The following is a 15,964-nucleotide window of genomic DNA, read 5'->3' on the forward strand; positions in this document are numbered from 1 at the left end:
TTATATAATTATATTTCCTTATTAGCAAAACAAGTAAAAGTTAAATGCCTGCTAATTTTGCCAGATTTATTCTCAGGTAGTACTGACAACAGAAAGTTATTCATAATCTGACTTAATTTTTTTTTTAATTTTCATTTATTGATTTTAGAGACAGGGGAAGGGAGGGAGAGAGAGAGAGAAGAAGGGAGGGAGGTGAGAGAGAAAGAGAGAGAGAGAAAGAAGTTTTTTGTTCCACTTATTTATGCGTTCACTGATTGATTCTTGTATGTGCCCTGACCAAGATCCCACAACCTTGGTATATTATGATGGCATTCTAACCAACTGAGCTACCCTGACAGGGCCATAATCTAACTTTGATAAAAATTGACATTTCCATATTTAATGACTAAAAGTTGCAGTGGACTAGCAGACCATTTTAGATATAAAAGATTTGTGTTAATAGGATACAGACCACATTTTTAGATGTTACTGAAAATTCCAATAAGGTTTTCTAATCAAAACAGCCTGGTACTGGCACAAGAACAGGCATATAGATCAGTGGAACAGAACAGAGACCCCAGAAATCAATCCACATCATTATGGTCAATTAATGTGTGACAAAGGAGGCAAGAACATATAATGGAGTAAGGACAGTCTCAAATGGTGTTGGGAAAATTGGACAGGTACGTGCAAAAAATGAAACTAGGTAACCAACTTGCACCATACACAAGAATAAACTCAAAATCCTAGAAGAAAATATAGGCACCTAAGTCTCAGGCATCTCATGTAGCAGAATTTTCATGTGATACATCTCCTAGGGGAAAAGAAAGAAAGGAAAAAATAAACAGATGGGACTACATCAAACTAAAAAGCTTCTGCACAGCAAAAGAAACCATCACCAAATAAAAGGGGACCCCACTGTATGGGAGAACATACTTGCCAATGACACATCTGATAAGGGGTTAATTTCCAAAGTATATAAAGAACTCATATAGCTCAACAAAAGGAAGATAAATTACCCAACTAAAAAATGGTACAGGACCTGAGTAGGCACTTCTTCAAAGAAGATGTACAGATGACAATAGACATGAAAAAATACTCAATGTCACTAATCATCAGAGAGATGCAAATTAAAACTACGATGAGATATCACCTCACACCTGCCAGAATGGCTACCATCAACAAATCAATAAACTGCAAGTGCTGGTGAGATGTGGAAGAAAAGGAATGCTAGTACTCTGCTAGTGGGAATGCAGACTGGTGCAACCACTATGGAAAACTGTATGGAGTTCCCTCAAAAAATTAAAAATTGAACTGCCATTTGACCCAGTGATCCCACTTCTAGGAATATATCCTAAGAAACTTGAAACACCAATCAGAAAGAATATATGCCCCTCCCCCCCATGTTCATAACAGCATTATTTACAGTAGCTAAGATCTGGAAACAGCCCAAGTGCCCATCAGTAGATGAGTGGATAAAAAAGCTGTGGTACATTTATACAATGGAATACTATACAGCTATAAAAAAGAAGGATCTTTACCCTTTGTGACAGCATGGGTGGACCTGGAGAATATTATGAAGAGTGAAATAAGACAGCCAGAGAAAGACAAATATCACATGATCTCCTTTATAAGTGGGATCTAATGAATAAAATAAACTGACTAACAAAATATGTCCAGAGGCATGGAGGCATGGAATAGACTGACATATCTCAGGGGAGGGGCGAGGGGAAACAGGAAGAGATTAACCAAAGAACTTACATACATATATGCATAACCAAGGACATAGATAGTAGTGTCGCAAAGGCCTAGGGTGGAACAGGGACTGGGAAGAGGAGGGTAAAGGGGGGGGGGAAATTGGGGAAATCTGTAATGCTGTCAACAATAAAAAAATAATAATTTTTAAAAATTCCAGTAGGGTTTTTAAAATAACAAAATGACAAATGAATTGGAAAAAACAAACTGGGTAGAATACCACTGTTCTAGAAAGGAAAGGTAGCTTGGAAGTGGGAGGAAACAAGAATGTGAAGTAATAATTACTGAAATTCAGAGCACTTGTACATTCTCAAAAGTTTTGGCTAGAACCCAGAAGGAACCTTTTGTATGGTGAAGTTTAAAGCAATGGCAAAACAAAGAATTATAGATTTAATAAAATATCTTGTCATAACAAGTTAGTGTATAGAAGAAATAAATTAAATTGAGTAGGTCATCATTTTATTCTTAGATGTATTCCTTGAAATACTAGTTCTATTCAAAAGTATTCCCAGAAGGGTCTCATTGGTCAGTAAATTTGGAAATTTGGCATACTGTATTTTCCCCTCTTGGAGAAGCCCAGCCATAAAGAAACCTGTTTTACTTGGGGTTTTCCAAAACCATCAACTTGCATCAGATGGTAAGACATTATTAAAAATATTGTATTTGAAAGAGCATACTTATAGAATAGTCAGTTAGATCAATGAAAGAATAGATACATTTTAGACTTAGAAATATATATAAAACTGCTTATGTGATGACAGTGTCATTTTACATTAGTAGGGAAAGACTTGATTTTCAGTAAATGATGTGAGGCCAATGGATATCTATTTTGGGGGAAAAGTAGATTAATTAAAAATTTAAGCATTTTTTTTTTAAAAGAAATCATAAATGTATTGATAATCTTAGAATGTAGAAAGTCTTTTTTCTTATACCAAAGTCAGACCACAAAAGGAAAATTTATTTGATTATATAAAAACTGCAAATTTTCGCCCTGGCAGTGTGGCTCTGTTGGTCGGGCGTGGTCGTATGTAGGAAAAGGTTGTCTGTTCAATTCCAGGTCAGGACACATGCCCGGGCTCCAGGCTCGATCCCCAATAGGGGGCGTGCAGGAGGCAGCTGCTAGATGTTATGCGCTCACATAGATGTTTCTCTTTCTCTGCCTTCCTCTCTCTAAAAATCAATTTAAAAATCTCGCCTGGCCGCGCTTGGCTCAGCAATTGAGCATCAACCTAGGATCCAGGGGATCAAGGTTCGATTCCCTGTCAGGACACATGGCCAGGCTGCGGGCTTGATCCGCTGTCCGGGGTGTGCAGTAGGCAGCCGATAAATGATGACTCTCTCATCATTGATGTTTCTATCTCTCTCCCTTCCTCTCTCAATAAAGATATATTTTAAAAAAATAAAAATAAATTTAAAAATCTTAAAAAAAATCTGCAAATTTTGGTATGGCAAAACTCTTTCACATTCAAAGTTGGGATACATAAATTGGACAAATGTTACTTGATAAAGGTTACATAATAAAGGGATAATGTACTTACTATGTTAAGAAGCCTTGCAAATTATTTAAAAAAGAAAAATAGTGAACCCTTTTATAGTAAAAAATGGGTAAAGGATTCTTTTTGTGAAACTCATTTTACAAAATAAGGAATAGCAGCTGATGACCGTTAAACCTGTAACAGTATGTAATAACTCTGGTATTATGTAAGTAGTAGTGGCTAGAAATGTGGCCTCCAAAGTAGACTTATCTCTGTTGAATATTGGCTCATAGCTCTCCAAGAGGAAAATAAAAAAGTACTTCATAGGATTAGTATGAGGTTTAAATGTAATAATTAATGTAAAATGCTTTGTCAGTTATCTGGCACATAGTAAGTCATTCAATAATTGAGACCTACCACCGTTACAGAAAGATAGAATAAAGCAAAGAGCCAGTCAGTTGACAAAGTTGAAATAGAATAAGAATCATGTTTTAATGGTTTGGGATAATAAATTATCTTTAGTTTAAAGTGTAATCTGATAAATCTTTATGGAGGACAATTTAGTAATAATACCAGTGTTCATACTTTTTTTTTTTTTTAACTTGGGAGTGTTCATACTTTTTGATCATTTTAATTTCTTGGAGTTTATCCTAAGGAAACAAACAAGGATAAAGAGATGAATGGAACAAAGATTTTTTCATAGCGTGGTTTACAGGACTGGGGACAATGGATACGTTTTTTGGTCCATATGACAAAACACAATACAAACATTAAAAGCCATGTTTTTGAAGTATATTTAAAGATGTAGAGAAATATTCAATATTTGTGGTACAGTTTTTCAAGAAAAAGCAAGATGCAAAAATATGTAGTTGGGTCTCAATTATTCTAAATAAATTGTATAACAAAGCAAAAGTAGATTGGATAGAAGGTAAAGGAAGGTCTTCATTGTTGGTGTGAGTTGATTGCTACCGATTAAGTATCTTCATGAGACAAAGATGCTGCCTCAGCCTGTGCTCCTCAGGAAAAGGGTCCCATTGAGTTTCCCCAAGCCCCCCAGCCTACCTGGTGTGGCACCTAGGGACAATGGCTCTTTTGAATGAGGGAATAAATGTAGTATCCCTTATGTCCATTGAGAAACTCAGCAAAATGTTTTTCAAGTACCTACTATATGCTGGGCACTGTGCTAATATCTCTAACCTTATCTTATTTAATTAAACATGTTCTTCATAGCCTTAAAAAAAGAAAAAGAAGTAGACTGAAAAGAAATATTATACTAATTTTACTAGCCATTATCTTTGGTGGGATTAGTGATTTTAATTTTTTCATATCTTTCTACAGTAAAGCTGTTATACAATACACTTATATTATGTAATATAATAAACTTAGAGAATAAATTTCTATCACCAATTTATTAACTTCTGCTATTTTTCTTTTCTCTTATTAAAACAAACAGCAAATACATTTGCTAGAAAAGAGAGTGGTGTGTTTTTTAGGTTGACTCTTTAGGAAAGGAGATCAATATGAGGTAGAGAAAATGGGGATAGTTTAGTTCTATTGAGTTTTCAGAATTTTGGAAGTATAACATTAATGCTGTTCATGGAGGGTATATTAGCACAATAATCAGGAAGATAATTATGTCTATTATGAAAAGTCAAAGACAGCCAGATTAGAGCAAATACATGGATAACATAATTCCAGAAAAAAAAGAAAAGAAGTATTAACAGAAAGAGGTGTTACTCTTGAAATTGGTTTCAAGCTTGCAGTAGGATTAGAAAGAAAGAAAGCAATTCTCATTAGCCAAGAAACTCAGCTTCCAGCACAGCATCAAAGAGTTTAATATTCTAAGTAGATGCCCAGAGTTGGAAGAAAAACTGAAAATGTCATGCAGAAGGTCTTTGAAAAATTGTCCAAGTATAAACTGTTTTATGTTTCTAATTACTGGGATTTGGATGGAGTTGAAATAAGTAATTATCATGGTGGCTTTCACAGACTTGTGCTTTACAAATAAGGAAAACGCTTATACATAAAAAGCAAATTATAATTGTTTTTCATGTTTTGCAATACATATATTAACTTATTTAAACATTGGTTGAAGCTATTTTTTTGTTCCTTCTTTGTTTACTAAAATTTCCTTATAAAGCATTTATAGCCCTATACAATGAAGGCCTCTCACCACATGATTTTCTATCATGTGGCCTCAATACAACCTTTTAAAAAATTGTATTCACCCAACAATTTTTTTTTTAAGGAAAAATCACATATTCTATTGCAGCCCATAGCAGAGTCCCTGTTTGGTTGCTGGTAGAGGACAGTGTTCAGAGATCTCTCCATGGAGGATAAGATGTTTCATGAGGTGTCAGGTTAATGAAGCTAAGGACTTCTGACCTTGAGACAGATCATCTTGCAGGAGTGCAGGACTGGAGGGAAGGTGGCCCAGTAGGGGTGGCTGCAGTATGTTGGGTCAAGGGTGACAGCAGCCTGTAAGATAAACTCTTGTTTCCTGATCCCATAATATCTGTCAGTCATGTTTAAGAGTGATATTAGTTCATTATCTTCTGGAGGTCAGGTACCATATATTTTTACTCTAATATCTGAAGAGCTGTGTGTCCTAGCCCATGCTTTTGTGGCACAGCCTGATGCTGTCTTATTTCCAGTGCACACAGATTTTCTTTCATTTAGTGTATCTTATGAATTAAATATTTTTATTTCCCTGGTACCTAAGGGGAAAGTAAATGATATTAATTAACTTGTAATACAAAAGGGAAAATGTATTTCTAAATATAAAATATTCAGGAGAAAAAGTCATGAAAAGTTACCCCTTACTTTATATATGTTATCCAGGATATTTTCTTTTCCATTGTTTTGTTGTTGCTAGTACTTGACATTCTGATGACATTGTTACATTAAGGAAAGATTAGGGAAATTAGGGCCTATTGTTAAGTTTAGAGCTGCATTTTATGATCATTAAAGAATGTTGATCTCTACAAAGCATACTAGTACTAATTCTTGAAACAGTAAGGAATCTTCCCTCCCAAGTCTTAAGCAAATTTAGCACAAGGGGAAGAGGATGGTGGGTTGAAGCTGATGAAGAGCCTGCTTTTCAATAGTGAAGAAGGAATAAAAGGTGATATTTTAAATACAGCTGATACATTAAAAGCTATTATTGATGGTCTCCTTTTGAACTCACCACTTTGTATCCCCGTTAAGAAATTTATTATTTCTTTTACCTTGTATTCATTCATTCATTCATTCATTCATTCATTCATTCATTCATTTAAAAGTATTTATCCCCTTACAAGACCATGTTGTATGGAACATGCGTAAGTCTTTGCCCACAGACAGGTTAGAGTATAGTTCTGTTAAATACACATGCTAAATACAACATGTATTATAGTTAGACATGTGTAGGCCTACCTAGTTGCAGCATGTAAATGTCTCACAAGTACTAATTTGGTGCATTGCATACAGTATGCAGTAAATATTTTTTGAAGGAAAGACAGCTGGACAATTGAAAAGATTTCCATCTCGTCTAGAAAAAAAGCAGCAGATAAATTTGTCCTCATTGGAGTAATCATTATTCCTTTGGTTCCGCTTAAGGCTTACTGTACATAAGTTAGCATAATGTAGATGATACCAGATCACCCATAGGAGAGCTTAAAATCTCAGCTAGATGATTTGCCTCACTTTAAGGTGTTAAATCTTGTGTGTGTGTGTGTGTGTGTGTGTGTGTGTGTGTGTGTGTGTGTGTGTAAACATCTGGTTCATTTGATTTTTTGGTCAGTAAGATGGAAAAAGACCTATTTAGCCAAAAAAATTATTTTTGTTAGTAATTATTGTTACCTGTTATAACCTAGGACTAATTTTGTTTATAGGCGAGTGGCTGAACTGTTTATGTTTGATTTTGAAATCAGTGGAATCCATCTAGACAAAGAAAAGGTAAAACTTTCCTTTCTGTTTTTTGGGTCCTCTTGTTTTACTAATATTTAGTTGGTATCTTTGTTGCTACAGTCCTCAGGTATAGCTTGAATTTACATATTATAAAACTACTTAGGTCATTTATATTATGAAATTCTCCTGTAGATTGTATTTGAGTGTAGTGCTCTCTGGAAGTTGGCCTATCACCCACCATAATTCAGAATTAAAAATCACTTCAGACAGTTGGGGTGTTTTAGATGTCTTGGGATTAGGATGAGATGGGCAGTATCAAGAAAGAGAGGGCCAATGAATGGGAAAGCTGACACCATGGAAGATTAAGATCTGGAGGTAGAAGTACAGGGATATCATTAAGACCTTTACATAGGTGTATTTATTCATATTATAAGTGTCTTTGACAGATCCACACAGTTTTGTTCCTGAAGCAGTATGTATGGGTTGTACAGTGTTTAAGTAGGTATGGGAGAGGCCTTCTATATTGTCCAGATCCCTCATTTTTCAGGCGTGGAAACAAGACAGAGTGTTTTGTTCAAGTTCCCATCCTTAGTTTCCAGGACTTCTAACCCTGGTCACTGCTCCTTCTAGAACATGACATCTTAAGAAACTGAGTCCCTTATTTCAGTATCAAGCTCCAGGCTGGAAGAATGGGGGTTACTTGACTACCATGAAAGACCTGCCTGCAGTCTAGACTACTATAGTTACGCTTTTTTAAAAATGTTTTTCCTAATAAGTATAGTATAAAGCCACTTAACCTATTAATTGAGATTAGCTTATTAGAGTATCTTGGAAAATAGAGGGCTGGGTTTTGGGATATATATCACATAGAATAGATTCTGTCATTTTGATTGGTGCAGGGTTTGAGCAATGCTGAGGACCCTCACACATGACTCCTTGTCTAACCCTGAGCCCAGTATCCCCAGGGCTAATAGGCTATACTGTAAATTCACATTGCTTAGAGTGGAAACATTTTCTCCTCTCCAAGTCAGTTCTTTACTTCTCTGTACTAATGATACCACCATTCGCTGAGTCATTCAAATAAAATTTTAGAGTCAGTTTGCATTTTTTTCATTCCCAGTATTCTCATATCTTAGTCAGTGACCAAGTCCCTGGATTATTACTTTGGAGCTTCTGCATCTGTCTGTGTCCCAAAAACAACTTCCAAAAACAACTTATCTTAATCGTTATCACTAAATCCCTGGGCTGTCCTAAAGCCCAAGCCCATTGTCTTCCCTGATACTCATTATAATTAACAATTAAATATTTACTACTTAAAACATATATCTCTCATCAGATCTTTATAACAGTTTGAGGCTGGTGCTACTATTGTTCCTGTTTTATAGATGAAGAAACTGAGACACCTAGAGGTTATGTGATTTATACAAGGTCACAGAACTAGTAGGTGGCATATTACACACAGGGTGGGGCAAAAGTAGGTTTACTTTTGTATTATGAAAAATAATACGAAATAATACAAAAATTAATAAATAATACTACAAGAATAAACTGTGTTTACTCACAGCTGTAAACCTACTTTTGCCCCACTCTAGAGCCTATTTTGCTAGGCTTTCCTACAGGTCTTCCGATAGTCGTTCTAACCTGTCTGAACATTGGAGTCATTTCCTTAAAGCATTGACTTGATTGTTATTCTCCTGCCCAGAACTTTCAGTGACTTCCCATTGCCTACTGAAAAAGTATAAATAGCAGTTAACACATGGCATTGCCTTCCCAGCTCTTCCTGTGCCTCAGTGAATTCATGATACCCTGTCCTGCCATTTGTGGTTCTGTGTCATCCTCCTCTGCCTGCTCACCAGGTTTTTCTGCCTGAAATCCCTGTTAAGGCTTCATCTTCAGCCCATGGTGTCTGCAAAGTTTTTATCAGTCTCTGAGGTGGAATTCTGTATTCATCTGAACTCATATTTTACTTATTTCATGCATATGACATTTATCTTTAACTTCTTTTTATTGAAGTTGTTGCTCTTATTATTGCATCTACAGTATAGGCTTCTGAAGGACAGAGAGTATGGATCATATTTTTAATGCATACCAGTTTTGGACTTAATAAAATATTGAATGAATGTATAATGAATCATAATAATGCCAGCTAATATTAATCAACTTTGGTATCTTCAGAAGGAAGGTTGTAGGTGAATACTTTTAGTATTTTATTTAATCCTCATGAAAGATGTTTTTGAAACTTTATTAAAAAGTAATATGTGTCAAGTCAAGGTGAGTTTCACTAGTATTGACCTTGCTTCTTTTATCATATGTTTTTACAAGAATAGCTGCCCTTCCTAGAAATTAACTCCCTGGCAACCCACAAACATTAAAGATGGAAGTAAAGTAAACCTCCTATGTCTCTCTGTTGTAACTTCTACGTCTGTTCTCAAAGGTGCTCCATGAGGACAGATAAAAGGAAGATACATTACACTTTTTAAAAGAAAGATCTTGAAATAAACCTAACAGCATAATCTACAAATGTAATATATATTCTTTTTAAGTTTTTTCTTATTTAATTTGAAAGGTCTCATTGAATATAATTTACAAGTTTGAAATATAAGGGAAGTATATGCTTTTAGCAATTATGTAATAACAATTTCATAGACTTCTTAGAGTTCAGAGTACTGCTCATTTAATTATCACATGATAATGAAATGCCTAGCAGATTGTTGGTGAAGTCAGGAAGTAAACCCAGTTTTTATTTTTCCAGATATTTTAATAGATGACAAATTCTTTTAAATAAATTTTTTTTTTTTTCATAGTAAAGGCTTTGGGGAAAATACTTGGAACTACCCCGGGATCTTTCACCTTTTCTGTTATTCTACTTGGTACCATTAGGTGGTGCTAACTGGCCATATCAGAAAGTAGACTGAAAGAAATCTGCACTATAAAGATAGCAGGATATCTGAAAAATTATTTTTCACATAAAGTTTGAATTTTCTATATTAAAAATGTTTGGTTATTAATATATACTTAATTTTTTAGCATCTTATCAAGTGTACATCTGCACCTTGTGTATTTAGTTAAAAAAATATTAGTGCTGCTCAGTCATTTTTTAGGGTCATAATGTAGTTTAGAATCTGTTAATAGCTATTGACTCCTTTTCCAGAAAGACTTGCATATGCTCTCACATGATCCCCATCATGAGCCCATTTCCAGATGCCTGTCTAGTTTTCTAGTAACAAATAACTGAAAATTCATCTCTTGTCCTCCAGTAGACTTGAACTATAGTTTATATTTCATTCGAAACATTTGTGTTGCCTCTTTGATAATACACATTTTTTCAGGAGATTGTGTGTCCTAAAGCTGTGACTGCCAGATAAAACTCTCATAGATGTTTCAACACCATCCCCATCATCACTGGTGGCTATCTGAGGTCCAGACGGTAAGGGCCTGACAGTGAGGGCCAGGCACAGAGAGAATATGTGGTCTTATCCTTAGGGGCTCCAGTCTAGTTCTTACCAGTCCACTGCTGTCGTTCTCTAGATGCTCCAGTACATGCAAAATCAGAACTTTTAAAGTGTGTTACACCTTCTGGATGTTCTCTACACTTTTGTGAAGAATTGTAATAATTCCTTTCCCCTCACCTTTTAAGTCTAATCTTTTAAAACAGTATATTTTCTCACCTGCATTTCAAATATTTAATTTTTTTAATCTAAAAATACTTTTAAGCATTGTATTGACTAGATTCAACTAAATTCTCCTAACTAAGAGGTCTTCTGGGGGATAAGGAAAGATTCTGTACTTCCTAATGTTAATTTGAAAGATTAGTTGTATAACCTAGACATAAAATAGAACTCTAGAAGTTTTGTAAGTCTTAAAGCATGGAAACACTGTACAACCCATATGGATAGTCTTTTTGTCTGGATATTAAATGTCTATCAAAAAATAGAGTTAAGATATTATAGTACATTATACATTTAGGACATAAATAATATATTCATTTTATTACTTAACATCTTATTAAATTATAAATCACATTTTTATGTTGATTTGCCATCTTTATAGATTGTCTATTAAATTAGTTATGAAATATTGCTTTAAATGCTTTAAAATAACTTTTACTCCCCTGTCCCCTTCCCCCCCCCACATATAGCGTAAAAGAGCAGTGGACCTGAATGTTAAAATTTTGGATTTGAGTAGTACCTTTCTTATGGGAACCAACTTTCCCAACAAGATTGAGAAGCACCTCTTACCAGAACACATTCACCAGAACTTTGTACTTGCTGGAGATCATGTAATTGTTGATGGTCTACATGCAGAAGCACCAGATGACTTGGTATGTGTATTTAATTTTCTTTATAGTTCAGGTCCCATCTGTGTGCCACTACTGTTTTAACCCCAGGTTCAGTGATAATATAATCCTACCATTAAAAATACTTCAGTGTTACTAAGCCCTAAAAATTTAACTTTGGGATTATTAATTCCATAAATGCTTTGAACAATGAAAAGGGTTTAATTATTCATGTCCTATTAAGAACTCATTTTTAAAGTATGATAAATAATGGCAATGACTGACTGACTAGACTACACAGAATTTTGTTTTCTTTTTTTAATCCTTACCTGGGGACATTTTTTTACTGATTTTAGAGAAGAAGGTAGGGAAGCACTAACTAAAGAGAGAGCGAAAGAGAGAAACATCTATGTGGGAGAGAAACATCAATTGGTTATCTCCTGTACATGCCCCGACAAGGAATCAAGCCCATAACCTAGATATGTGCCCTGACAGGTAATCGAACTCACAACCTTTTTGGTGTACAAGACGATGCTCCAACCAACTGAGCCACCTGGCCAGGGCTAGATTAGAGATTTTTAATTCATGTTAGTCTTCACTTCATCTGGTTAAAGGTGCTTTATGCCACATGGAATGGATGCAGAGAACTCTAGTCAAGTATGTTGTATCTCATACTAGTTTATGAGTCCAAAGGCTTTATTTACCTTGTGCAAACCATTATTTTATTTTTAAAGCTACGATCACCTGAAGAATAAAGTGGTGAGAGTTAGCCAATATTATTATTGCATAGAACTTTGTATCATGGTATTTACATCTTTTATCATTTGCTGTTTAAATATAGGTGCGAGAAGCTGCTTATAAAATCTTTCTTTATCCCAATGGTGGTCAGTTGAGATGTTTAGAAGAATTGCTCAGCAACAGAGATCTTCTGGCAAAGTTAGTAGGGTATTCTACATATTCACACAGAGCTCTCCAAGGAACAATAGCTAAAAATCCAGGTAAGACTGTTTACCCAACTTTTAAGGACAAAACAGAATTTTTATGGAACTGAACTTCTGACCTTAAAAAATTTTTTTGAATTTATTTTGAATTACAGTTGACATACCATATTGTATTAGTTTCAGGTGTACAACAGAGTGATTCAACATTTATATACATTATAAAGTAATCACCACAATAAGTCTAGTAACCATCTGTCACCATACGTAGTTATAATATTATGGACCCTATTCCCTATGCTGTACGTTATATCCCCATGACTTATTTTATAACTTGAAGTTGTGCTTCTTAATTTTCTTTCCCGCCAACTTCCTACCCCCATCCCCTCTCGCAGCCATTAGTTCTCTGAATCTGTGTTTGTTTCTGTTCTGTTTTGTTGTTCTTTTTCTTAGATTCCACATATAAGTGAAATCACACAGTATTGGTCTTTCTCTTTCTAACTTATTTCAGTTAAATTAATCTCTGGTTCATCTGTGTTATCTAAAATGGCAAGATTTAATTCTTTTTTATATTGAGTTATATTCCATTATATATATATATACACCACAACTTTTTTTCTGTCCATCTGTCGATGGATACCTAGGTTGCTTCCATATCTTGGCTATTATGAACAGTGCTGGTGTGTACATAGGGATGCATATATCTTTTGCATTATGGCTTTTGTTTTCTTCAGATACATACCTAGAAGTGGAATTGTTGGGTCATATGGTAGTTATATTTTTAATTTTTTGAGGAATATCCATCCTATTTTCCATAGTCGCTGCACCACTCTGCATTCCCACCAGCAGAGTGCTAGGGTTCCATTTTCTTCACATCCTCGTCAGCACTTGCTGTTTGTTGATTGATGGTAGCCATTCTGGCAGGTGTGAGATGACATGTCATTGTGGTTTTAACTTTCATTTCCCTGATGATTAGTAATGTTGAGCATCTTTTTATGTATCTGTTTGCTATCTGTATATCTTCTTTGGAGAAATGTCTTTTAAGGTCCACCCATTTATTTATTGGATTTTTTGTTGTTGTGATGTGGGTTGTATGAGTTCTTTATATATTTTAGATATTAACCCCTTATTAGATATATTGTTTGCAAATACCTTCTCCAATTCAGTAAGTTACTTTTTCATCTTGTTGATGATTTTCTTCACTTTTCAAAGCTTTTTAGTTTGATATAGTGTCCCATTTGTTTATTTTTGCTTTTGTTGCCTTTGCCTGAGTAGACATATCCAATAAGATATTGCTAAGACTGATGTCAAGAAGTTTAGTGCCTATGTTTTCTTCTAGCAGGTTTATGGTTTCAGGTCTTATATTTAATTCTTTAATCCATTTTGAGTTTATTTTTGCGTATGGTGTAAGAAAATGGTCTACTTTTTTTTTTTTGCATGCATCTGTCCAATTTTCCCAGTACTCTTATTGAAGAGACTGCCTTTACCCTATTATATATCTTTACTTCATTTGTTGTTGATTAATTGACCGTATGTAAGCGTGTTTTTGCTTCTGGGCTTTCTATTCTGTTCCATTGATCTATATCTCTGTTTTTCTGCCAGTACCATACTGTTTTGATTACTATAACTTTGTGGTATAGTTTGAAATCAGGGAGCGTAATACCTCTAACATCGTTCATCTTTCTCAAGATTTCTTTGGCAATTCAAGGTCTTTTGTGTGGTTCCATATAAATTTTAGGATTATTTGTTCTAGTTGTGTCAACAGTGCCATAGGTATTTTGATGGGGATTGAATTGAAACTCTAGATTGCTTTGGGTAGTATGAACATTTTAACAATATTAATACCTCTAATCCATGAGCATGGCATAACCTTCTATTTATTGTGTCTTCAATTTCTTTCATCAGTGTCTCTTAGTTTTTAGAGTAGAGGTCTTTTATTTTCCTTGGATAAATTTATTCCTAGGCTTTCTTTTTTTTGCAATTGTAAATGGGATTTAAAAAATTTTTTTCTTTGTGCTAGTTTATTATTTGTGTATAGAAACACAACATATTTCTGAATATTAATTTTCTATTCTGCAACTTTACTGAATATATTCATTAGTTCTAATAGTTTTTTTGTGTGTGGGACCTTTAACGTTTTCTATGTATAGTATAATGTCCTCTACATATAGTGACAATTTTACTTCTTCCTTTACAATTTAGGTACCTTTTATTTCTTTTTCATGTGTGATTGCTGTGGCTAAGACTTCCAGTAGTTTTGGGCAAACCTGTCTTGTTCCTGATACTAGAGAAAAAGCTTTTAGCTTTTCACCATTGAATATGATGTTAGCTGTGGGCTTGTCAAATATGGCTCTTATTGTGTTGAGGTATATTTTTTCTGTACCAACTTTGTTGAGAGTTTTTATCATAAATGGATGTTGAATATTGTTGAATACTTTTTCTACATCTGTTGAGATGATCATATGTTTTTTATTAATTTTGTTTATATGGTGTATCACATTGATTGACTTACAGATATTGAACCATCCTTGCATCTCTGTAATAATTCCCACTTGATTGTGGTGTATGATCTTTTTAATGTATTGTTGAAATCAGTTTGCTAATATTTAAAGAATTTTTGTATCTATATTCATCAGGGATATTGGCCTGTAAATTTTTTTTAATGTATTTACCTGGTTTTGATATCAAGATATAGTTGGTCTTGTTAAATGAGTTTGGAAGCATACCCTTCTCTTCAATTTTTAGAAATATTTTAAGAAGCATGTGCATTAATTCTTCTTTGAATGTTTGGTAGAATTTACATGTGAAGCCATCTGATCCTGAACTTTTGTTTGTTGGGAGTGTTTTGATTACCAATTCTGTTTCGTTTCTAGTAATTTGTATGCTCAGATTTTCCGTTTATTCCTGACTCAGTCTTGGAAGATTATGTATTTCTAAGAATTCATCCATTTCTTCTAGGTTTTCCTAGTTGTTGATGTATAATTGTTTATAGTATTCTCTTAAAATCCTTTGTGTTTCTCTGGTGTCGATTGTCATTTCTCCTCTTTCATTTCTGCTTTTATTTGTTCCTTCCCCTCCCCCCCTTTTTTTGATGAATCTGGCTTAAAGTTTATCTGTTGTTTTTTATCTGTTCAAAGAACCAGCTCTTAGTTATGTTGATCTTTTAAGTTATTTTATATTAGTCTCTATTTTATTTCTGCTCTGATCTTTATTATTTTTTTCTTTCTACTCACATTGAGCTTTGTTTGTTCCTTTTTTAGGTCCTTTCAGTGTAAGTTTAGATTGTTTATTTGAGATTTTTCTTGTTTCTTGTGGTAGACTTGTATCACTATGAATTTTCCTCTTAGAACTGCTTTTCCTGTGTCGTAGAGATTTTAGATCATTGTGTTTTCATTTGTATTTGCCTACATTTTTATTTTCTCCTTGATTTCTTCATTAAGCCATTAATTGTTCAGTAGCATATTGTTCAGCCTCCACATTTTGTGTTTTTTCCAGTTTTCTTGTAATTAATTTCCTGTTTCATATCATTGTGATTGGAGAAGACACTTGATATGATTTCAGTCTTATAAAATTTACTAAGATTTGTTTTGTGGCCTAACATTGTCTGTCCTGGAAAATGTTCTATACCCACTTGAAAAAAACAAGTGTATTCT

General features: G+C 34.2%; 1 protein-coding gene across 1 annotated transcript in view; it reads left to right on the forward strand.

Moving 5' to 3' along the window:
• MIPEP (mitochondrial intermediate peptidase) overlaps positions 1 to 15,964 on the forward strand; it is a 182,471-nt gene that overhangs the window by 14,071 nt on the left and 152,436 nt on the right. The window contains exons 5-7 of the mRNA XM_081127366.1: positions 7,082 to 7,145; positions 11,236 to 11,418; positions 12,215 to 12,371. Of these exons, the coding sequence (XP_080983492.1) occupies positions 7,082 to 7,145; positions 11,236 to 11,418; positions 12,215 to 12,371 (404 nt within the window). The remainder of the gene's footprint in view (positions 1 to 7,081; positions 7,146 to 11,235; positions 11,419 to 12,214; positions 12,372 to 15,964) is intronic.

This window comes from Miniopterus schreibersii, assembly GCF_964146895.1.
Source record: "Miniopterus schreibersii genome assembly, chromosome: 2".
NCBI classification, from domain to species: domain Eukaryota; kingdom Metazoa; phylum Chordata; class Mammalia; order Chiroptera; family Miniopteridae; genus Miniopterus; species Miniopterus schreibersii.